The 23555-nt window shown below is 40.9% G+C and overlaps 1 protein-coding gene across 1 annotated transcript in view; it reads right to left on the bottom strand.

Moving 5' to 3' along the window:
• Positions 1-1386: 1386 nt before the first annotated feature.
• Positions 1387-23555, bottom strand: part of KIFBP (kinesin family binding protein) — a 29606-nt gene continuing 7437 nt past the window's right edge. Inside the window, exons 2-7 of the mRNA XM_003258194.3 lie at positions 18359-18457; positions 13544-13623; positions 12755-12938; positions 9762-9846; positions 7381-7496; positions 1387-2829 (exon numbers count right to left, since the gene is read on the bottom strand). Of these exons, the coding sequence (XP_003258242.2) occupies positions 1954-2829; positions 7381-7496; positions 9762-9846; positions 12755-12938; positions 13544-13623; positions 18359-18457 (1440 nt within the window). The 3' untranslated portion in view covers positions 1387-1953. The remainder of the gene's footprint in view (positions 2830-7380; positions 7497-9761; positions 9847-12754; positions 12939-13543; positions 13624-18358; positions 18458-23555) is intronic.

Genomic DNA, 23555 nt, shown 5'->3' with positions numbered 1-23555 from the left:
CTACTCGGGGGGCTGAGGCAAGAGAATCGCTTGAATCCGGGAGGCAGAAGTTGTAGTGAGCTGAGATCACGCCACTGCACTCCAGCCTGGGCGACAGAGTGAGACTCCGTCTCAAAAAAAAAAAAAAGTTTACCATTTCAGTTTTCCTTTCTTAACAGCATTTATGGCCTGAAATTATCTTAGTTGTTTATTCACTCTGTGAGAACAATGATTAGAAAAGTGAGAGCAGGGACTGACCTTAGTAAAGACTTGAATAAATATCAGTTAAATATTGAGTGAATTACACATTTCTGACTGTTATACTCAAAGATTTTTCTTCCTGGAAAATTGATCTCAAAGGGAAAGCAAGGTGATTTTCATATGTGTGTGTTTTTTTACATAAATGTTACAGGATCTTAGTGTTGACGCAGACCTAAGCTTTGAGAAGCAAAGTAACAGGCAAGCTAAAGCACAGAGCTATTCTCTATATTAAATGTTACGACTGATCTTGACAATACACCGGATAGGAACTCCATTCCTGCATTTCCTAACATGACTAACACATATTAACAAGGTTTAATTATGACATATATATCCTTTCTCAACAGTGCTTAAAAGTTTATAAACATGCCAGGATCCTCTGATGAGAAATCAGTCAGTAAGGTTTCCTGGGACACAGTAGTAGCTCAATAAATATTTACTAAGTGAATATTTTATTTTATTTTGAGACAGGGTCTCACTGTCACCCAGGCTGGAGTGTAGTGGCAATTACGGTTCACTACAGCCTTGGCCTCCTGGGCTCAAGCAATCCTCCCACCTTAGCCTCCCAAGTAGCTGGGATTACAGACAGGTGGCACCATGCCCCAGCTAATTTTTGTATGTTTTGTAGAGATGGGGTCTCACTATGTTGCCCAGGCTGGTCTCGAACTCCTGGCCTCAAGTGATCCTCCTACCTCAGCCTCCCAAAGTGCTGGGATTACAGGCATGAGCCACCACACTCAGCCATGAATGGTATTTTTTTTTTGAGATGGAGTCTCGCTCTGTCACCCAGGCTGGAGTGCAGTGGTGCAATCTGGGCTCACTGCAAGCTCCGCCTCCCAGGTTCACGCCATTCTCCTGCCTCAGCCTCCCAAGTAGCTGGGACTACAGGCACACGCGGCCACGCTCAGCTAATTTTTTGTATTTTTAGTAGAGATGGGGTTTCACCACGTTAGCCAGGATGGTCTCGATCTCCTGACCTTGTGATCCGCCTGCCTTGGCCTCCCAAAGTGCTGGGATTACAGGCGTGAGACATGGCGCCTGGCCCATGAATGATATTTTAATGTTTTCTAACTGTGCAAATAAGCTAATATCTTTGAGGTATCAAAAAAACCAATGCTCACAATAAAACAAAAGAGGAAATGGAAGTTTTCATTAGTGAAATAAGTCAGTTTATTTTATTTCCAACAAGGCCTTTTTCTCCTATAATTAAGACAAACCATTTTACACTTTATAGTAACATAACTTAGTTTTTAGTATTTTCAAAAGGGAAATATTTTGGGTGGGGGGAATTTAGGAAATCAAATATTTTAGAAGGAGTAACTATAGAAGTTACTTTTTCAATCTTAATATATTAACAGGCTTGTCTACCAGGTACATTACCCAGCATTTTTTCTTACAAGGAATCTATCAAGTACTAGCCAACAAATAATCTACATTTAGAAACTGAGGGTAGAAATGTCTATATTTTAATAGGAAACAAGCATCTAAAATACAAATCACATGTCTTTAACAAGGCAATTTACATAATTAGGTGTAAGTTTTTAATTAACTTTATGTTCCTCAGGATCCTAGCAAACACTCAGTTGACTGTATCTCAAGTTCAAACTGTACTCACCTGGCTATAAAGGTAAATATCACAATGGAATTGGGCCTGTTTGACTAGGGAAAAAGATCACTTCAATATTGCACATTTCCTTTCTTTAAAAACAAGGATTAAGTCAGGGCCATCTTGGTTCTGAATCTCTCCATTTTTGTTGGGAGAAGACTAACCATCTCTTTACTAAGTTCTAGCTCAACTTCTATTTCCTGGGCAGCCTCAGGATGCTTTTCACAGTAATCAACAATAAATTTGTAATGTTCCAATGATGTTGCCAAATTTTCCAGCTCTTTCTTGGGATCTGCAGTAATGATTTTGCCATAGAGACGGGCAACTCGAAACTTAGCTAACATGGCAGGGCGAAGAACATCTTCCCCTATATGCTCAGGGAATACTTTATTTGGGTCTCTCAGGGAGTCTAGGAAGAGCTGATAGTACTTCAATGCTGACTTATTAAGATTATTTATTTTTTTTACAATGTGTGAATCAGGATCCCTTAGCCTGTCAGCAATGGCAACCTTCAAATCCATCATATCATAGTAAGCATGTGCAATTTCAAACTGGATCTGTCTGTTGACCAACAGATAATACTGTGGATTCAGGTCTACAGTTAGGGGCTCTAGCATGGCTATTCTGCGTTTATGCATCTTGCACCGTCTCTCCATGTCAGTTTCAAAGAATGCAAGCACCTTAAACAGAGCACTGTGGTCTTGAACAATTTCAATATGGTCAGTGACATAACCATCAATCTGAAAGAACTCTTTTGCCTCAAAGACATAGTGCTGACCCAATAAGAAAAGTTCTCTGGCTTCTTCAAAATCTAAAGGTCTCAAGTAGCTCACTTTCTCTTCTACTGCAGAGATGGCATCACACAGTTCACCGGTTCCAAACTGCACAGCTTTTTTCCGAATGCTTTCCTCCTCATCTAGTTCTTTTTTCCTTAAAGCTCTAAGTTCAGACTGTTTATCAAGATCAAGCTCTCCTATGTTGTCCTGAAGGAAAAAAAATAAATTATGGTTAAGTAGGACACTCACCTCCTGCTATTAAATAATATTAAAGCAAACTTCAGAGTTTTTTAGAAAAGAGAAGTCTCTTACTTTCCAGGCTGGTTTAGAAGGGTATCATAACACCTTTGAAAACTGTTTTCTTTCTTCCAATTATACTAAAAACTCAAGAAATGTGAAAAAAAAAGTATTTAAATAGACAAGCTGCTTACATATCATTTATTCTGAGTAACTGAAATTCATTTACAGTTACTCCTTCCAATAAGATAAATGCTACATGTAAAAGTACTTTGAGAATTGTGAAACATTATATACATGTGATACATTACTCCCAGCACTTTGGGAGGCCCAGGCAGGCGGATCACGAGGTCAGGAGTTCAAGACCAGCCTGGCCAACATAGTGAAACCCTGTCTTTACTAAAAACACAAAAAATTAGCCAGGCGTGGTGGCAGGCACCTGTAATCCCAGCTACTTGGGAGGCTGAGGCAGGAGAATTGCTTGAACCCAGGAGGCGGAGGTTGCAGTGAGTGGAGATTGCGCCACTGCACTCCAGCCTGGGTGACAGTGCAAGACTCCATCTCAAGAAACAAACAAAAAGACTGTAATCTACATCATAAAAATGTTTCACAAGGATGCCATTAAGATTAATGCTACCATGTTTATGCTATTAGTTATTTAGTGAAATATATCAGAGAGAAATGCTCTAGGTCTCTTAAAGACATCAAAGTGAACAAAGAGTTAAATCTACCTTCCTAGTTAAAGTTTTATCTCCTCTACCTCTTGGGGGTCGGGGAGCAAATCAAAAAAGAAAGAATAACTAAGGTGGTTAAGAAATAGGGTAAGCTCTTCTTGGCCAATAAAAATAAATAATGGATCCCAAGGACTTTTCTTCTTTTCACTTGACACTGTCTCACCAGTGATCTTTCCACAAACCCTTCAAGGTTTCCAAATGCTCAGAAGATGAAGACAACAATGCTTCAAAGCCTTGTTGCTCCAGCCCCTTTCTAACTCTAACTTTAGCTTATATCACACTCCCTCTCCCTCAGCTCCAACCTCACAGCCTTTGCTCCACCCCTTCTGATATCATCCTCCCTTACGCCACAGAACTTCTAAACATGCTGCTTCAGCTCCTTGACATGGTGCGCCTTCTTTTCTTCAGTCTAGGTAACTCCTACTTACTCATCCCTGGAGCTTGCTTGTTATTTCCTCCTATTGTGCCTTCTCATATCATGTGTCTCTCCTTTGTGGAACTTAGCAAAACTGTACTTTTACATGAAGTCAAAGGCTAGGTTCATTTTTGTTCATCATAGTATCCTTGGCCAATGACTAGCACAGGGTTGGCATAAATAAATACTTAATTGAATAAATTTGTGTATGTCTTAAAGCTTGAACTGAAGAAGGTCTTTCAGATAAATATACAGATGATAAAGGATGAAGTTAAGGTTAAAAAAGAAAGTCAGGGGTGAGCACAGTGGCTCACACCTGTAATCCCAGCACTTTGGGAGGCCGACGTGGGTGGATCGCTTGAACTCAAGAGTTCAAGACCAGCCTGGGCAACATGGTAAAACATCGTCTCTAACAAAAATACAAAGAATTAGCCGGGCACAGTGGCACACACCTGTTGTCCCAGTTACTTGGCAGGCTGATGTAGGAGGATTGCTTGAGCCAGGGAGGTGGAGGATGCAGTGAGTGGAGATCATGCCACTGCACTGCAGCCCGGGTGACAGAAACCCCATCTCAAAAAACAAAACCGGTTTAAGGAAAATCTGAGTAATTTAGTAGCATGGCAAATATGTGAGTTTAAACTAACCAAGTGATGAAGTTCTAAGTTCCCAGACTAGAAACATCAACAAAATGAAAGGTAAGGGTCAAATCACAGTGTGTTTTGCTTGACACAATTACTTCGAATGTAGATCATAAGTCTCTAAATCTTGTATACTTCCTTCCTTCTGGGGCTGCTTGTTTACTTACATGTTCTCTCTAGGATGCTTTCTTAAATTAGCCTACTGTTTTGCTCCAATAGTCCCTGCAACCCTCCTTTTCCAGCTTTCTTTGCCTGGCCAGAATAAACTTGACAGCTCTTCCTGGCTCCAAATTCTCTAGACATAAAGCCCCATAGTTCTTCTCCCTACTTCTTGTCTTTCCTTAATATGCCTCCTCTTTACCCTCTAACCTCTAAAATTATCTTCATCTTTTCAAGACCTATGCTTCTGATGTGTTGAGGTTTGTTTGTTTGATTTTCTTTCGTTTAGTAGTTTCACAAGGTTCTATATTATTTACCACTGATATGGTTTGGATTTGTGTTCCTGGCCAAATCTCACATCAAATTGGAGGAGGGACCTGGTGGGAGGTGACTGGATCACTGGGGGCAGATTTCCTCCTTGCTGTTCTTGTGGTAGTGAGTGAGCTCTCTCATGAGATCTGATGGTTTTGAAGTGTGTGGCATTTCCCCCTTTGCCCTCTCTCTCTCTCCTGCTTGCCATGGTAAGACATTCTTGCTTCTCTTTCGCCTTCCGCCATGATTCTAAGTTTCCTGAGGCCTCCCAGTCATGCTTCCTGTTAAGCCTGAGGAGCTGTGGGTCAATTAACCTCTTTTCTTCATAAATTACCCAGTCTCAGGTAGTTCTTTTTTTTTTGAGACAGGGTCTCACTCTGTTACCCAGGCTGGAGTGCAGTGGTGCAGTCTTGGCTCACTGCAACCTCTGCCTCCTGGGCTCAAGCGATTCTCCTGCCTCAGCCTCCCCAGTAGCTGGGACTACAGGTGCACACCACCATGCCTGGCTAATTTTTTGTATTTTTGGTAGAGACAGGGTTTCAACATGTTGTCCAGGCTGGTCTCAAACTCATGGGCTCAAGTGATCCTCCCACATTGGCCTCCCAAAGTGCTGGGATTATAGGCATGAGGCACTGCACCTGGCCTCAAGTAGTTCTTTATAGCAGTGTGAGAACGGACTAATACAACCACTAAAGATTATTATACTTTTATCAAGCAGAGTCCCATGTAAAAAAAAATAAAAATAAAATTATCATACCTTAATACACACATATAAAAAAACAAAAGCACAATGACTCCCCCAGGAAAGCTTCCTATGTATCTACACTTAGTATATTACATCTAAATGATTAATTTTATTATCCTCCCTAGTGGTTAGAAACTAGGATTGGGCATAAATTAATAATGATGATGGTAGTTAACATTTATTAAGGACTTAGTATGTCTCAGGCACATTTCTGAGGCCTTAATATATACTGATTTAACTCTCATAACAACAGTATTAAGTACTATTATCTCCAACTTACTTGTGAGGAAATAGAGGCAAAAATATATTAAGTAAATTGCCACAAAGACATAGCTACGAAGCGGCAGAGCTGGAGTTCATACCTGCCTAGTGTATTTCGAGTCCACGCACTTCACTGCCATCAGTTCTGCTTCTATTTTTGAACTATTACATGAGCTATTTCTTAAAAGTCTACCCTTTTAGAGTTTATCAAGTCCATGCTGTGTGTAAGATAACACTGAGAAGTATATAAAGATTAGTAAGGGCTTGGCCAGGTGTGGTTGCTCACACCTGTAATCCCAGCACTTTGGGAGGCCGAGATGGGTGGATCACTGGAGGTCAGGAGTTCGAGACCAGCTTGGCCAACATGGTGAAACCCCATCTATACTAAAGACAAAACTTAGCCAGACATGGTGGCAGGCACCTGTAATCCCAGCTACTCGGGGGGCTGAGGCAGGAGAATCCTTTGAACCCGGGAAGCAGAGGTTGCAGCTGCGATCACACCACCGCACTCCAGCACGGGCGACAGAGCAAAACTCTGTCTCAAAAAAAATAAATAAATAAAAATAAAAATAAAAGATTAGTTAGGCCAGGCACAGTGGCTCACACCTGTAATCCCAGCACTTTGGGAGGCCAAGGCGGGAGGATCACTTGAGCCCAGGAGTTCAAGACCAGCCTTGGCAACATAGTGAGAGCCAGTCTCTACAAAATAATTTAAAAATTAACTGGACATGGTGGCACACGCCTGTACTCCAAGTATGAGGTGAGAGGACTGAGTGAGCCAGGGAGACCAAGGTTGCAGTGACCCATGATCATGCCACCACACTCCAGCCTGGGCAACAGAGCAAGAGCCTGTCTTTAAAAAAAAAAACAAAAAACAGAATATGATATAGTTCCCAGCTCTCAAGAAGCTTATATTCTAACCAAAGAAAAGTCTTCAAGGAAGAGGTAGTATTTAAGATAGGCCTTGAATGATGAGTAAGATTTATTTTATTTATTTCTTTATTTAGAGATGGAGTCTCGCTCTGTTGCCCAGGCTGGAGTGCAGTGGTCCAATCTCGGCTCACGCAGCCTCTGCCTCCCGGATTCAAGCAATTCAAAGAGTACGATTTAAAACCAAGAAAGAAATAGTTACGAAAACATTCTACACACCTTTCATATTAAACACAATGTGACCCCAATGAGCACAATCCCCACTATGAGTTTTTACTTACAATTTCCTCATTTAAGAAAGAAAAAGGCAACTTCTGACTGCATTACCTGCATGGAGAGTTGGGCATTCTGCATGAGAGTCAAACAGTATTTGATCCAGCACCTTGCTATTTCCCCCTTTCTTTGATGATAAAGCTCTGGCACTTCTCCTTCAGCTTCAGGAGCTAAAATATACATGTGATTTGTCTAAGTTAAGGGTCACAACTGTAATTTTCATTGGGTACTGTAATTTTTTTTATATCACTTTTTCCTGACTATAAAAGTAACAGATCTTTACTGAAGCAGGGGGCTCGGGGAAAAGGGAAGAAAGATCCACCCTAAATCCTACTACCCAGAAGCACTCACTATTATTTTTGCATATTTCTTTCTCATACCACAAACACTTTACTCATATCATTATCAACTCTTAGCTTCATTTTTAAGTACACCATTATATACAATTAAATAGATATTCTATTATTTAACCATTCTTCTAATTCTAACCTGGAATTTGTTGTTTTCAATTCTTTACTATCACAAAAACCTCTATGTCACACAACAGATGGTTGTGGAGAACCTGGTGCTAAACTATTCAAATGACCTGCTTCTGGGTCAGAGTGTCATACATAGCAGAGCAGCTTTCTTGCTGCAATCTATTGAAAGTCAGCCGTCAACACAAAGGTTTGTAAAGTTTATACACACACACACATTTTTTTAAACTCGAAACATGAATACATTTGTGCAAAAATCTGTCTGGATTTTGGATTTCTTCCTTAGGGCAGGTTCCTAGAAGTGGAATTTACCGAGTAAAAGAGTTTACACAATTTTAAATAATTCACAACATACAGCCAAATTATTTTCAACAAATACGCCAACCAACAATATATGAGAATGCTCAATAAGAACATTTTGAAAACACTGGACACTGTCATTTTTTCAGCTATTTTGAAGAGTAAAAACAAATCTCATGATATTACTTTAAATAAAGTGAATTATTAAATAATATCTCAGCAATTTAGTTTTTATTCATTTTTTGAGACAAGTGCCTCTTAGACTTCAACTAATCTATAATTAATGTAGTTAATATATTAGGGGAGAAAGCAACTATTTACTTTGATAATGTACTTTCCTTTAGCTCTTAAGAGTCTCTGCATTTTTCAGATCCACAATTAGAATGTCCATTTGTAAGGAAGACATGATGTTTCAAAATCTAAAACATCGTAAGAAGGTTGGAAACTGTTCAACAGTGAGTAACAGAATCAAACTATTTTTAAAAATAAACTATTTTTAAAGAAAATGAAGAACTTATTACAAAACCTGTTAAATGACTCAAAGACACATGTTAACTGTGATTTTCTAAGACTAAAGGAAACACTATACTTAAAAAGATGGATATTTGGCTACATCGCTTACGCATGTAGTATTCCAACCAAAAATATATCATCTGAATCATGGCATAAGGAAACATCACACAAACCCCAGTTGGCAGTAATTCTATGAAATAACTGGCTTATATTCTTCAAAAATGTTAAGTGATGAAAGGGAAAGAAAGGCTGAGGAACAATTCCAGATGAAAAATGCCTACAGAGATGTGACAACTGAATGCATTATGCAATCTTGAACTGTATAATCCAGTACTGGCAAACAAATGCCTAGAAAGAATATTATGGCAACAACTGATGAAATAGAAATATGCAGTGTAGATAAAAGAATTGTATCAGGCCGGGCGCAGTGGCTCACGCTTGTAATCCCAGCACTTTGGGAGGCCGAGGCGGGCGGATCACGAGGTCAGGAGATCGAGACCACGGTGAAACCCCGTCTCTACTAAAAATACAAAAAAAAAAAAAAAATTAGCCGGGCATGATGGCGGGCGCCTGTAGTCCCAGCTACTCGGAGAGGCTGAGGCAGGAGAATGGCGTGAACCCAGGAGGCGGAGCTTGCAGTGAGCCGAGATTGCGCCACTGCACTCCAGCCTGGGCGACAGAGCGAGACTCTGTCTCAAAAAAAAAAAAATTGTATCAAAGTACTTTTTTTTTTTAATTTCTTTAAAAACATACAAATGGGGTTTCACTATGTTGATCAGGCTTGTCTCGAACTCCTGGCCCCTCCCATCTTGGCCTCCCAAAATCTAGCATTACAGGCGTGGGCCACCATGCCTGGCCAATGTTACATTTCTTGAATTTGATAAATGATCTATGATTATGTAAGAAAATATTCTTCTTAGGAAATATGCACTGAAGTATGAAAGGGTAAAGGAGCCTAATCTATGTAACCTTCTCTCCAATGGTTCAGAGAGAAAAATAAAATTTGATTCCAAGCAAGGAAAATACTAAAAATTGGTGCATTTAGGAGAAGGGCATATGATAGCTCTTCTGTTCTTGCAACTTCACAAAAGTTTAAAATAATTTCAAAATCAAACTTTTTTTAAAAACATGCAAAGGTAAACTTACTGTCTTCTGTGGCTGAGATCTTTCCAGTTTGACCAAAAATGACATTAGCAGCTGATAAACAGTGCCTGGCCTCCATAAAGCACAGCTATTAGGGAAATAAACAACAGTGAATGCGACTATCACACAGCTTTATTTGCAACTGATACTTGCATAATTTCTTTTAATATGGGAAAAGGTATAAAATCAGATAAAAATACTACAAAGGAGGCCCTGTACAGCTGCAGATCATTCAGAAGGTATAAAAGATATATTATCGTATTATCTGGTTAAAATGTAACCTCAAAGGTTAAAATATTAATGCCCCCAAACTCTTAATAATAATCCACTCGGGTTGAAAGACAACTGCCAACTGAAAGTTAGCTCTCCTTATATAATCAACAGATATACAGGAATGGCTGTCATCCTAGACTTAAACTGTCTCAAAAAGTCCTTTAGGTTCAGTCTAAATAGCCAAAATCCCATGCACAATAAATTCTTAGACTATTTACATTGTGTCAGAGGACTGAATTTTTTTTTTTTTTTTTTTTTTTTTGCGAGACAGGGGTCTCACTCTGGCCCAAGGCCGGAGTGCAGTGGCACAATCATAGTTCACTGCAGCCTCAACCTTCTGGTCTTAAGGGATCCTCCCACCTTTAGCCTCCAAGCCCAACTAATTCTGGGGTTTCTCTATGTTGCCTAGACAGGTCTCCAACTCCTGGCCTCAAGCAATGCTTCCACCTTGGCCTCCCAGAGTGCTGGGGTTATAGATGTAAGCCACCTTGCCCAGCCTGAGGATTTAATTTTTATTAGGTTTAGACAGCCCTTTTACATCCTACTATACAAAGGCAAATAGGATAAATTCAGGTAAGAAGATATTCCTGTGTTCTAAAATCTTTAAACTTTACATACAATAAGGCTTCCCACCAAGTTTTAAAGTCAACAGACTTCTACAGATGAACTTTATGGAACTGCTTTACCAACACTCCTGAAGACTTCATAATTCAATTCCGGGCATGGCAAACTTCTCAAACAATTAGAGAAGACCTCCTTGTTAATAGAAACATTTTGTATTTGTCATGTAAGTCAAAGGACCACCCAGCAGAAGTTCAAAGTTAAAGTCCAACTTTTAGTTGGAAGCCACCCTCATTAAATAGAATGTCTACTAAATATTAGTAATACCCGAAAGGCTTTAAATGGTTGGCTGTAACTTTAAAATTGCAGCATTAAATGTATCTTTCCATTATGGCAAATTCAGAAGCCATCTTGAGAATAGCTGGACACGGGTAGTATTAGCCCAGCAACATCTATACATAAAAATGTGTTAAATCTTAAAAGCCAAAAGAAAGTTAGAGTTTACATAATGAAACTTTAACTATCTCTCTATAATCCAATCCCTTAACCATTATCGTCATTTCAGCTTTGTCCAGATTGGCTCCCTCTGAGCAACCACTGCTAGAACAGTGAGTTTCTTATGCCCTCTAGGTGGCTGGTAAATGTGGGACTTTAGCAGCTGCCAGGTAGGGATTCACCAAGTAGCAAAACCTCATCACTGGAATCAGATGAAGATGACAATGATATAAATGACAATTGCATTTTTAAAAACATGGTTCAAATCCCTCTTTTTGCAATATGACTTAGTTGGTTTTAACAAAAACTTAAAAAAGATTTTGGTAAAAAAATAGAAGTGCAGGGTGTGGGAGGTCTCATGAAAATTACTGCATGCTCCACAAAAGTAATGCTTAACAACTTTAAATTTTAATCACACTTTAATTATCTAGATATCTTAGTACTGCCAATATCCACGGAGTTTTAAGTATAAATTAAAGTCACAGTGAATATATAATTTTAAAGTTGCTAAACAGAATGAATAAGGGGCCTCCAACAGCTATAAAAAAGATGTCACAAGCAGAGGCACTGGATAACACTTTGGATGAGGACAATGAAATGGATTCATGAGAATTAGTTAACTGAATGCTCTGATATATGCAGTAGCGTTACTTACACACTTGATCTTAGACCAAAGTCCTAGGAGCGATGCTGCAGTCACCACAGCCCTTTCTCTCCTGCTAATAGCTTTTCTGAATGAAATTCTGTGGGACAATACTTTAATCATCGGGCGCATTTACAGAACCAACGCTAATGAAATGCTCAAAAAGGATAAAGGCCCAAGGATAAGGCAGCAGGCTACCAGAGAGATGAAAGAAGGAACTCTGATAAGCAGAGAATTACCAAAATTTCAGAGGCTTGCGAATCAGAAATATAAATAAAAGTACTTTATACTGCCGAGATGTCTTATTAAGGATTAATAGGAAAATCTGGTTAGAAAAGGTGGTGTAAAATTATTTTAGCATTAAAAACTCTCAGGGATTAAAGGAATAAATGGGTCAATTAAGAGTACACCAACATGATGTGAGCAATGCTTTTTTAAATTTTTATGAGAAATTCTGATAAATAACTAAGAAGCTCAAAAACATTGTCCCTGTGTAACAATCCAAAAGAAGTATGGTATAAAGACCTAGAACTTTGGAACTCAGCAGACATATTTCCAACATTAAAAAATTATTACAGAGTTAATTCTGAAAAATAACTGAAATGCATCACATGCTTTTATCAAAGCCCACATTTAACAGTCAACTTCCTCAGTCAAATTCTCAGAGTTATGAGATTACCATTACATAAAGATAAAGCTATATCTACAAGGTAAAATCTGCAATTTAAGGTAATATCTCACTAAAATGAGTTGAGATAGCGTGCCTATGTTAAAAAAAGAATTGGTCTTAGGTAACATGTAAAACAATGATAAAACTTGGTATTTTAAAACTCAAAATAATTCATATAACAAAAAGCTACAAAATTTTAGTACAAGGGCAAACTGGGCTGCATTTTCGGGTTCAGTTGTACATCATAAAATACAAGCTACCTGTTTTTAAAAGATGGTATTTTCAAGGTACTACTGGTTCTATTTTTATACTCACTATTGGTACTCTGTTAGATAACTACTTCAAGAAGCTTACCTTATTGATGTAAAACTGTGACAAGGTAGCAGCATTGATAGCCCACTCTATAGGATGGTAGGCATTGTGCTCGAGCTGGCGTTTTAGTGTACTATGGCAATAGTGAGCAGCCTTCTCAAACATTTCCAGATGCTGGTAGACTTGAGCTAGGTAATATAGGTTATGAGTATAAACCTTTTCAAATCTGTAAAGAAAAAATAAACCAATATTTGTGTAATGGTTTACTTTTTTTTCTTTTTTTTTTCTGAGACGGAGTCTCGCTCTGTTGCCCAGGCTGGAGTACAGTGGCGCGATCTTGGCTCACTGCCTCCACCTCCTGGGTTCAAGCAATTCTCCTGGGTCAGCCTCTCGAGTAGCTGGGATTACAGGCGCCTGCCACCGTGCCTGGCTAATTTTTGTATTTTTGGTAGAGACGGGGTTTCACCAAAATAGTCAGGCCAGTCTCGAACTCCTGACCTTGTGATCCACCTGCCTCAGCCTCCCAAAGTGCTGGGATAACAGGTGTAAGCCACCGTGTCCGGACCATGGTTTACGTTTTATAAGTAAATTTCATATATATTTATTTTGATCCTCCCACCAACCCTCTGAGTTGGATTTGTTTATTGTATCTATTTGACAGATAAGGAAACTGAGTCTCAGGTTTGAACAAGGTCACATAACAAGTGGTAAATGGAGGTTTTACTCATGTCAGAATCCACATTCTATAACCTTTATAAGTGCCTTTTTAAACAATCACTAATCTATGATATGTGGAAATATTTGCAAGGGCTGATTTCTACACCTACTCACCTTTTTGATCTCTCTTGTTCAGTAAGTTTCTCTTCTTCAGGAAGAAAACACTCAGTAGGATCAAGAGGAGGACTCCCAACCTACAATTAAGAAAAACAAAAGCTCTTTAAAGTTTTAAACTGTAAACACCAAGTGCCCTCTTCTGGAGGACCTGGAGAAATCAACTTCTACAAGCCAAATACATTTCATTTTTTCCTAGTTCATTTTTATGTTACTCAAGAAGTAATTTTCCGTTTTTTAAATTTTTATTTATTGAGACAGGGTCTCTGTCACCCAGGCTGGAGTGGAGTGGCACAATCTCGGCTTACTGTAACCTCCATCTCCCGATCCTCCCACCTCAAGCAATCCTCCTACCTCAGCCTCGCGAGTAGCTGGAACCACAGGTGTGCACCACCAGTCCTGGCTAATTTTTATATTTTTTTGTAGAGACAGGGTTTCGCTATGTTGCCCAGACTGGTCTTAAACTCCTGGGCTCAAGCAATCCACCTGCCTTGGCCTCCCAAAGTGCTAGGATTATAGGCGTGAGCCACTGCACCTGGCTCAACAAATAATTTTCTTAACCATAAAATCTGAGTCAAACAAATAAAAGATATCCTGTAAGTTCACATTTGACAAAATTTTACTGTTGTTGCAGTTAAATTGCAAATATGTAAAAAATCCACCAATTTGCTTTTAGACATATATAATTCTTTAAGTATTTTTTCTTTTTTTAATTCTTATTTATTTATTTAGAGATGGGGGTCTTGCTCTGTTGCCCAGGCTGGTCTTGAACTCCTAGCCTCCAGTGATCCTCCTGCCTCAGTCTCCCAAAGTGCTGAAACTACAGGCACTTTAAGTTTTTTTTTTTTTTGGAGATGGAGTCTTGCTCTTTTGCCAGGCCGGAGTGTAGTGGTGCGATCTCGGCTCATTGCAACCTCTGCCTCCCAGGTTCAAGCGATGCTCCTGCCTTAACCTCCTGGGTAGCTGGGATTACAGACACGTGCCACCACCCCCAGCTAATTTTTGTATTTTTAGTAGAGACGAGCTTTCTCCATGTTGGCCAGGATGGTCTCAATCTCTTGATCTCATGATCCACCTGCCTCGGCCCCTCTAAGTGCTGGGATTACAGGTGTGAGCCACCGTGCCCGACCCCTTTTGGCAATTTTGTCTGGTAAAACGGCTCTTTTAAAAACCTGCATAAGCAAAACAAATAGGAAAAATGTATTTATTTCTACAGTAGCAGTATTCTAAACTGACCACTAATAAAAATCAAATAAGAGATTTTAATATTTATTCTAATATTTTTTTCTCAAGGAAATAACAAAAGTATATTACCCCCTTTCAGTACAGGGACATTAAAACCAGATTCCATTATTTATTGCCTTGGGCAAGTCACTTGATCTCTTGTGTTTCTGTTTAATCATCTATAAAATAAGGGTAATAACAGTATCTATCTCATGAGGATTAAGGGCGTTAATATTTATAAATCACTTACAACCCCCTCTTACATCTTCCAAAAGAGCAGAACTACCTAACCTCTGCCTCATTCTACTTCTATGAGGATAGTCCCATCTAGAAACACACTCTTGCTTTTAACTGAATTCATTAAACTCAAAAAGGAACAATGCTTTCCATAAAAATATGATTTTACATTCTGGATGTAAACACTAAAAGCATCACAACTTGGGCTCCCAGGATTCACATAAAGTAAAAACAACTAAGACAGGAAGCAAGGCCCAAGGCAAACAAAATAGATAAGTAATTCTTTAGAGAACTCTTCAACAATTCCGAGGGCTGCTTACCACGCTTACCCGTCTAGATGAGGGGAATTAATCAATATATTATTTTATGTACATACTTCACTGTTATGGCTTTCACACGTCATAGGTAATATTAACAGTCAAATCAGTCTCTTAACTGAAATAGGGGTACAACTAAGCACAAGGAATTTCACTATATGTGTTATGTTTCCATATAAATACTATTTTTAATGAAATACTATTGATGCTTAGTAACTTTTTCTTGTTTTTGCAAAGACAGGTTCTTGCTTTGTTGCTCATGTTGGTCTTGAACTCCTGGCATAAAGCAATCTTCCCACCTCGGCCTCCCAAAGTGCTGGGATTATAAGTGTAAGTCACTGCGCTCAGCTTTTACATTTTATTTTACTTATTTTTGAGACAGCGTCTCGTTTGGTTACCTAGGCTGGCGTGCAGTGGCAGGATCCTTGCTCACTCCTGCTTTGACCTCCTCGACTGACCTCCCGGACTCAAGCCATCCTCCCACCTCAGCCCCCCAAGTAGCTGGGACCACAAGCACACGCCACCACACTCAGCTAATTTTTTTTTAGTTTTTGCAGAGACAGCATATCACTATGTGGCCCAGGCTGATCATAAACTTCTAGGTCAAGCAATCCACCCACCTCAGCCTCCCAAAGTGCTGGGATTAAAGGCGTGAGCTGCCGCGCATGGTGGCTCACGCTTGTAATCCCAGCACTTTGGGAGGCCGAGGCAGGTGGATCACGAGGTCAGGAGATCGAGACCACGGTGAAACCCCGTCTCTACTAAAAATACAAAAAATTAGCCGGGCGTGGTGGCGGGCGCCTGTAGTCCCAGCTACTCGGAGAGGCTGAGGCAGGAGAATGGCGTGAACCCGGGAGGCGGAGCTTGCAGTGAGCCGAGATTGCGCCACTGCACTCCAGCCTGGGCGACAGATGGGGACTCCATCTCAAAAAAAAAAAGGCGTGAGCCACTCTGCCTGGCCTCAGCCTTTACATTTTAAATTAACAATTTCACATACAAGACTGTGAGCCTAAAAGCAAGAAAGGGTAGACTAACATCTCTATTTGGCTTTGTGGCACTCTGCTCTTGTTAGTACTTCAGGAAGAACGTTATAATGCCAAGGTGCGAGGCCCGGCATAGTGGCTTATGCCTGTAATCCCAGCACTTTGGGAGGCTGAGGTGGGCGGATCACTTGAGGTCAGGAGTTAGAGACCAGCCTGGCAACACGGTGAAACCCGGTCTCACAAAAATTAGCTGGGAATGGTGGCGGGCACCTATAATACCAGCTACTTGGGAGGCTGAGGCAGGAGAATTACTTGAACTCAAGAGGCAGAGGTTGCAGTGAGCCGAGATCACGCCACTGCACTCCAGCCTGGGCAAAGAGCGAGACTCCATCTCAAAAAAAAAAAAAAAAAAAGACAGAATCTTGCTCTGTCACCCAGGCTGGAGTACAGTGGTTCGATGATAGCTCACTGCAACCTCAAACTCCTGGGCTCACGTGACCCTCCTGCCTCAATCTCCCAAGTGGCTAAAAGTACAGGTGTGTGCTACCACATCTGGCAAATTTTTTAATTTTTTGTAGTGACGAGGTCTTCCTGTGTTGCCCAGGCTGGTCTCAAACTCCTGGGCTCAAGTGATCCTCCAGCCTCAGCCTCCCAAAGTGTTGGGATTACAGGCATACCGAGCTTCTTATATCCTTTTGCAGTCAAGCATTCTGACGCATGAATTTAGCAAACATAATTTTGTATGTTTAGTCTCTTTTATGTGATATCTAATGTTATTTCAAGTTTTTTAGTATTATAAAAGCACTTTATTAATGGATTTTTTTTTTTTGAGACAGGGTCTCACTGTCGCCCAGGCCGGAGTGCAGTGGCGTGATCTCGGCTCACTGCAGCCTCTGCCTCCCAGGTTCAAGCGATTCTCCTGCCTCAGTCTCCCAAGTAGCTGGGACTACAGGCGTGCAGCACCACGCCTGCTGTTTTGTATTTTTAGTAGAGATGGGATTTCACTATGTTGCCCAAGCCGGTCTCAAACTCCTGATTTCAAGTGATCCACCTGCCTCGGCCTCCCAAAATGCTGGGATTACAGGCATGAGCCACCATGCTCAGCCGTATTAATGGATTTTTAAAGCAGATAGCTGTGACAAATAGTAATCCACAAGAAAATATTGTGCCTGATAATTTCCCTTTCATATTAAAAAAAGTTTATTAAGGAAACAGATGGTAACACAGTGGCTTGTCACCTTTGCAGGCTGTGACCCCTAAAGTGAGAGTTTTCAACATTGGCTCCCCAGACCCCTGAAAGTTCAACAGCATCTCTTCGGTGCTACTACAGTGGGGAGGAGGAAGAATCTGTAGTGGATTGGGCTCTGGGTCCTTCTAACCTGCTTAACCAGAGTAATTCAATCAATTTTTATATGCTGCATTTTCAGAAGGGTTTCATGGGTTAAAAAAAAAAAAATCATTGAAAAATCATTGCCCTGAAGCAGTGGTTTTCAAAGTACAGTATAGTACTTAGACCAGCAGCATTTAAGCATCACCCAGGCAGGATCTTATTAAAAACGCAAATTCCTAGGCCCCACCCCAGAACTACTACATCAGAGCCTGGATGCCCAGTCTGCTGTGCTTTCACAAGCTCTCCAGATTTTGATGGGTGCTAACATTTGAGAACCATTGCTTCAGAGATTTCAGATGTTTTGTTAAAGTAGTTCTTGTTTCCTTCAAGTAGTGCTATTTTCATGGAAAACTAAAATAGAATGTTTAGATTATAAATACAAAAACATGCAAATAGTATTTTAGGATAACACTAGAATAATATTTCCTTTATAATTGTATTTAGACTAGGTTGCCTAAATCCCTATCCAAGGATTTTTTTTTTAAAAACCCTGAAGTCTATAATATGCAATAATTTCAGCTATTAGGTGACTTCCCAAATAGCTCTATAGAGAAGTTCTAGGGCATAGTGAAGAGTCACACCAATATTACAAATGAGGGATTCTTACTATCAATTCTTGACTAGTTTCAATCAAAACTTAAAAATTATCTGATATGTAACATACCTCTTTCATATACTGATTATATAGTGCTTCTGATGACTCTAGGTAAGCCTGTGCAGTTTCAATTTCTTCTCTTTCAGACCACAAGATACCCAGGTTATTCTGGAAAATAAAGAAAAAGAGAAACAAACAATGATATAAGACTTCCAATTAAAGTAACTTTCATAGTTTTGAAGTCAATACTTACCAACCAAATAGTGGAGTTGAATTACCAATGAATTAATTATTCACAATGATATTGACCTTATGTAGTGCAGCAAGTACCTGCTAAAATTAACCCCCAATGATTCCTGCTTCGGGGTATTCATGCTCTTATGTAACCTCTTCCCCTTGAGTACAGGCTGGTTTTAGTAATGTGCTTCTAACGACTAGACTATCACAGAAGTGATGGAAAGTCATTTCCAAGATTAGTTAACAAAACCCTTGATTTCCATTTTGGATGCTATCTATTGCCTGCTTTTTTTTTTCTTTGAGACGGAGTCTCGCTCTGTCGCCCAGGCTGGAGTGCAGTGGCATGGTCTCCGCTCACTGCAAGCTCTGCCTCCCGGGTTCATGCCATTCTTCTGCCTCAGCCACCCAAGTAGCTGGGACTACAGGCGCCTGCCATCACGCCCGGCTAATTTTTTGTATTTTTAGTAGAGACGGGGTTTCACCGTGGTCTCGATCTCCTGACCTCGTGATCCACCCGCCTCGGCCTCCCAAAGTGCTGGGATTACAGGCGTCAGCCACCGCGCCCGGTCAATTGCCTGCTCTTTCTTAAGGAAGCCAACTGCCATGTTGTGAGCCACCCTATGGAGAGGACCATATGGAAAAGAAATGAGAGCGGTCAACAGTCTGAGGCCCTCAGTCAAAAAAGCCTGTGAGGAACTGAATCCTGCCAACAACCATGTGAGTAAGTTGGAAATGGATCCTCCTGGCGTCCCAGTCTTCAAGTATTACGTGAGCCCCAGCAGGTCAACAATATGATGTGGGCCTTTGAGTAAGGGACAATCAGCTAAGCCATGCTGAGATTTCTGAGATAATAGACACAGATGGATCAGAAACATATAATACTTTCAAAATACTACACTCTTCCAGAGATCTTTTTTAAAAAAAAGAAATAGGCCGGGCGTGGTGGCTCACGCCTGTAATTCTAGCACTTTGGGAGGCCGAAGCAGGCAGATCACTTGAGGCGAGAAGTTCAAGACCAGCCTGGCCAAAATGGTGAAACCCCGTCTCTACTAAAAACATAAAAATTAGCCAGGAGTGGTGGTGTGCGCCTGTAATCCCAGCTGCTTGGGAGGCTGAGGCAGAACTGCCTGAACCTGGGAGGCAGAGGTTGCAGTGAGCCGAGATCGCGCCATTGCACTCCTACCTGAGTGATGGAGCAAAACTGTCTCAAAAACAAAACCAAAACCAAAAAATTATATATATGGGCCTAGCACAGTGGCTCACACCTGTAATCCCAGCACTCTGGGAGGCCAAAGTAGGCAGATCACTTGAGGTCAGGAGTTCGAGACCAGCCTGGCCAACATGGTGAAACCCCATCTCTACTGAAAAATACAAAAAAAATTTAGCCGAGTGTGGTGGTAGATGCCTGTAATCCCAACTACTTGGGAGGCTGAGGCAGAAGAATTGCTTGAACCCAGGAGGTGGAGGTTACAGTGAGCCAAGACCGTGCCACTGCACTCCAGCCTGGGCTACAGATTGAGACTCTTAATCTCAAAAAAAAAAAAAAAAAAAAAAAAATTATGTATGTAGTGGGGTTAGTCTACCTCACTTCCCTTGGAATAGTCAGTCCTTCAGGCACAAGGATACTTCTGAGGCTGGCCTTCTACCATCTTTTGCCACTAGGGAAGGAACAGGTTAAGGAAACAGAGTTTTTAATGCAGAAATTCTTTTTTTTTTTTTTTTTTGAGACAGAGTCTCGCTGTGTCGCCCAGGCTGGAGTGCAGTGGCGCAATCTCGGCTCACTGCAAGCTCCGCCTCCTGGGTTCACGCCATTCTCCTGCCTCAGCCTCTCCGAGTAGCTGGGACTACAGGTGCCCGCCACCACGCCCGGCTAATTTTTTTGTATTTTTAGTAGAGACAGGGTTTCACTGTGGTCTCGATCTCCTGACCTCGTGATCCGCCTGCCTCGGCCTCCCAAAGTGCTGGGATTACAAGCGTGAGCCACCGCGCCCAGCCCTAATGCAGAAATTCTTAACCTCAAGTCTAAGGACCCCCAAGGCATCCATAAAGAGAATTCAGAGTCCATGAATTTGGATAGCGAAAAAAATACAAATTTCTTTTCACTAATCTCCTATTAAAATACAGCATTTCTTTTCATTATGAACACAGGAAACAAATTGTAGCAGTATTATAGGACCTGGGACTTTGTGAACAATAGAAATGAAAAAAAAAACCTTTCTATTATGCTAGTTTGCAGATATCTCAAAATATCATTTATGCTCATCATTACTTGAAAATCACCACAGATATTAGACACATTATATAATGTGTTAATAAAGAAGCATATATATTACTATATCACACATTTTGTTTTAAAAATCTTTTGGGCCGGGTGCAGTGGCTCACGCCTGTAATCCCAGCACTTTGGGAGGCTGAAGCGGGCAGATCATGGGGTCAGAAGTTCAAGACCAGCCTGACCAACATGTAACATGACCAATCAGTAAGTTATTAGGAAGGCAGAGCCCTTTGTATTAGTCCATTCTCATATTGCTATAAAGAACTACCTGAGACTAGATACTTTATAAAGAAAAGAGGTTTAATTGGCTCACAGTTCCACAGGCTGTACAGGAGGTATGGCTGGGGAGGCCTCGGGAAACTTACAATCATGGTTTCATGGTTTCAGATTTGTCACATACCAAGAATTGTTGTTTTCTGTGGCATACTCTACCCTGGATATAGCAGACCAAACACAACCCTGTCCCAAAAATAGTGTGACTAACCAGTCTGTGGTACTAGGTGAGTCTCTAGACTACCTAGGTTAGTTGCAGTGTGCTGCAGTGGGGCTTACTGGTGACATGGTCAAAGGAGTTTCCCACGTACCGTCTATCATCAAAGGAGAAATAAGTTGAACTGAAGAGTAAGGAAAAGGTGGCTTGTAGGTCTAACATCAGGAAATTACAATCAGTAGGTTATTAGGAAGGCAGAGCCCTTTGTATTAGTCCATTCTCATATTGCTATAAAGAACTACCTGAGACTAGATACTTTATAAAGAAAAGAGGTTTAATTGGCTCGCAGTTCCACAGGCTGTACAGGAAGTATGGCTGGGGAGGCCTCAGGAAACTTACAATCATGGCAAAAGGTGAAGGGGAAGCCCAAACATCCTACATGGCTGGAGCGGGAAGGGGAGAGAGCAAAGGGGGAAGTGCTACATACACTTTCAAACAATCGGATCTCATGAGAACAGCAAGGGGAAATCCACCCCCATGATCCAGTCACCTCCCACCAGGCTTCTCCTCCAAGACTGAAGATCACAATTCAACATGAGATTTGGGTGGGGACACAGAGCCAAACCATATCACCCTTCAAGTCTCTTATTACTTATGAGGTTTAATAAGGTCCTCTATTATGTTAAGCCTCTATTACTTATGTAGTTGAATGAGGTCCTGGAAAGGACCTCATAAGTAACACAGAGGAGAGAACTATCCAATCTCACAACATTATCAGTATGACCTATAGTCCTGGATACTGAGGACTGATCAAGTCACTTAAAAATATATATATACAATGGATATATTTTGTAAAGCCAGAAGACCAAAGTGCTATGTTCCAGTGGAATGATCAAATCATTTTTATTTTATTTTTCTTCAAATAGAGACAAACTCTCACTATGTTGCCCAGGCTGGTCTCAAACTCCTGGACTCAAGTCTCAGCCTCCCAAAGTCTTGGGATTACAGGCATGAGCCATTGAGCTTGGCCAAAATATTTTTTATTTTATTTTATTTTTTGAGACAGTCTCTCACTCTGTTGCCCAGGCTGGAGTGCAGTGGCACGATCTTGGCTCACTACAACCTCCACCTCCTGGGTTCAAGCGATTCTCCTGCCTCAGCCTCCTGAGTAACTGGGATTACAGACGTGCGCCACCATGCCTGGCTAATTTTTGTATTTTTAGTAGAGACGGGGTTTCACCATGTTGGCCAGGCTGGTCTCGAACTGCTGACCTCAGGCAATCCACCCGCCTTGGCCTCCCAAAGTGCTGGGATTACAGGCGTGAGCCACTGCACCCAGCCTATTTATTTTTTTGAGACAGTTTCCCTCTAGTCGCCTAGGGTGGAGTGCAGTGGCGCAATCTCAGCTCACTGCAACCTCTACCTCCTGGGTTCAAGCTATTCTCCTGCCTCAACCTCCAGAGTAGCTGGGATTGCAAGTGCCCAACATCACGCCCAGCTAATTTTTGTATTTTTAGTAGAGACAGGGTTTTGCCATGTTGGCCAGGCTTGTCTTGAACTCCTGACCTCAGGTGACCCACCCACCTCAGCCTCCTAAAGTGCTGGGATTACAGGCGTCAGCCACCACACCCGGCCCGCCTTTATTTTAAAAATTAAATTAGGTTTGGTATTTTGGATTTTTTTTTTAAAGCTTGACTCCATAGAGATAACCACTATTGACATTTGAATTATTATTACCATTTTTTTTTTTTGAGATAGAGTCTTGCTCTGTTGCCCAGTCTGGAGTGCTGTGACATGATCTCGGCTCACTGCAACCTCCGCCTCCCAGGTTCAAGCGATTCTTGTGCCTCAGCCTCCTGAGCAGTTGGGATTACAGGCACCTGCCACCACACCTGGCTAATTTTTGTATTTTTAGTAGAGACAGGGTTTCATCATGTTGGCCAGGCTGATCTCAAACTCCTGACCTCAAGTGATCCACCCACCTCGGCCTCCCAAAGTGCTGGGATTACAGCCATGAGGTACCGTGCCCAGCCTTTACGTGAATTATTCTTTAAATACAATATAAATCCTACTAAGGGTAGAAAAGCTACAATGGAAGGTCTTGCATCTTTCACATATCATATCCTTGCCACTATCAAACTAGGTAAGGAGAAAAGTAAATATAAAATAAAAACAGCTAAAAAAGTATTACGGGCAAATTCTGCCAAACATGTAACGAAGTTTAACACCAACACTACACAAACACTTCCAGAAAAGAGAAAAAGACAGAACACTTCCCATCTCATATTAAACCAAAGATATAACAAGAAAACTACAGACTGAAA

The sequence above is a fragment of the Nomascus leucogenys genome, chromosome 18, assembly GCF_006542625.1.
Source record: "Nomascus leucogenys isolate Asia chromosome 18, Asia_NLE_v1, whole genome shotgun sequence".
Lineage (NCBI taxonomy): Eukaryota > Metazoa > Chordata > Mammalia > Primates > Hylobatidae > Nomascus > Nomascus leucogenys.
Note: the sequence above shows the minus strand (reverse complement) of the source record. Positions and strands in the feature narration are given on the sequence as shown.